The sequence below is a fragment of the Antechinus flavipes genome, chromosome 6, assembly GCF_016432865.1.
Source record: "Antechinus flavipes isolate AdamAnt ecotype Samford, QLD, Australia chromosome 6, AdamAnt_v2, whole genome shotgun sequence".
Taxonomy (NCBI): Eukaryota; Metazoa; Chordata; class Mammalia; order Dasyuromorphia; family Dasyuridae; genus Antechinus; species Antechinus flavipes.
In genome coordinates, this window is record NC_067403.1 from 245191197 (window position 1) to 245192997 (window position 1801).

Genomic DNA, 1801 nt, shown 5'->3' on the forward strand with positions numbered 1-1801 from the left:
GGTCTATAGCTTTTGGTATCAGGAGAGAACTACTTTGAAAATAAAAATGTTAACAATGAAATGGTATATATGAGATTTATGGATTATTTTAAGTTTTTACTAGATTCCCTCTCTTAGATGTGTTTCTTTTTCATCCAAATATATAAGAAAGGTAGTGATAGAACATTACTATAGGATATAACACAGAGTCAATCAATATTTAACCAAAATTCACTGAATAATTTTGTCCTCATGACAGAGAAAATAGAATGGTAACATTTAGAAGTCACCTGGAAGAATGAAACATTAAATCCTAACTACAGAATGGAAGATATATATGTATATATCTGTATGTTTGCATATGAGCTGAGTGATATCATTTAATCAGTATTCTCTGTGTCCCCCTCTGCCCAATACTTTTTGTTTTTCTACCATAGAAACCGAGGCCTTGGGAAAGAAAGTTGCTGATTCTGATAAATATTTCCACAACCAAAAGAAATTGACCAAATGGAAAGGAGTAATGTTACATTAGTGATGGAATTCATCCTCTTGGGATTTGGTGACCTTCCCAACTTCCAACATCTTCTATTTGGAATTTTCCTAGTCATCTATTTGTGTATACTTATAGGAAATGGTCTCCTCATTGTCATTACTAAGACCAATCCGGCTCTTCAAACCCCCATGTACTTTTTTCTTGGACATTTTTCCTTCTTGGAAATTTGTTACACATCAGTTACTTTCCCTAGAATGCTGAAAGACCTTTGGACTCAGAAGGGAAACATTCCATTCCTATCCTGTGCTATGCAAATTTGCTTTCTTTATATTCTAGGAGCTGCAGAATGCTTACTTCTGGCTGTGATGGCTTATGACAGATATGTGGCCATCTGTAAGCCACTTTACTATTCTCTCATCATGAATCACAGGGTATGTGTCCAACTTGTTATTGCTTCCTGGATAACTGGGACTCCAGTCCAGATAGGACTCACATGCCAGATTTTCTCTCTGAATTTTTGTGGGCCTAATAAACTCAATCATATTTTCTGTGATGCTCCACCATTACTGGAAGTTGCCTGTGGGGACACATATCAGAAAGAGCTCTCTGTTCATTTTACTGCTCTCTTTTTTGTCATGATTCCCTTTCTGTTGATATCTATATCCTATATCAAAATCATAGCCACCATCCTGAAGCTGCCAACAACCTCAGGGAAATCCAAAGCCTTCTCTACTTGTTCTTCTCACCTCATGGTTGTAGGTTTATTCTATGGTTCTGCAAGTATTGTGTATTTGCGACCCAAATCCAGTCATTCAGCGAAATCTGACAAGGTCTTTTCTCTCTTCTATACTATTGTGACTCCAATGTTAAACCCTTTGATATATAGCCTGAGGAATAAGGATGTAATTGCTGCAATAAGGAAAATCCTTCAAAGGTGTCATGATTCATGAATCATATGATCAAATATAAAAAAAAAAAAATCACTTGTACTCTTTACTTGTCCCACTGGTACTAAGAAATTGATTTCTCTTCCATCATAAGACATCTTCAGTATATTGAAATGAAAGTTTGAAAGTTTATATTTAAAAATGCCAAACATTTGCCTGAAACATCCAGTTTGTTTTACTAAACCTTGACTGGAGGGATGAAACTGTCCTTTTTTTCTCAAGTGGTGTCTATTTTCAACAGAAATATCAAGTGGAACTTTACTATATTTTGTTCTATTGTCTTAAAAACATTCATACTTTCTCCTTTTAGTCATAATTTACTTCTTTAAATATTGGCCATTTTAACTCTCTCTCTATCTCTCGTGTGTGTGTGTGTGTGTGT

General features: G+C 35.1%; 1 protein-coding gene across 1 annotated transcript; it reads left to right on the top strand.

Moving 5' to 3' along the window:
* Positions 1 to 462: 462 nt before the first annotated feature.
* Positions 463 to 1422, top strand: LOC127541571 (olfactory receptor 10AG1-like). The gene has a single exon (XM_051966795.1). The coding sequence runs from the start codon at positions 487 to 489 to the stop codon at positions 1420 to 1422; it is 936 nt and encodes a 311-aa protein (XP_051822755.1). The 5' UTR covers positions 463 to 486.
* Positions 1423 to 1801: the final 379 nt, after the last annotated feature.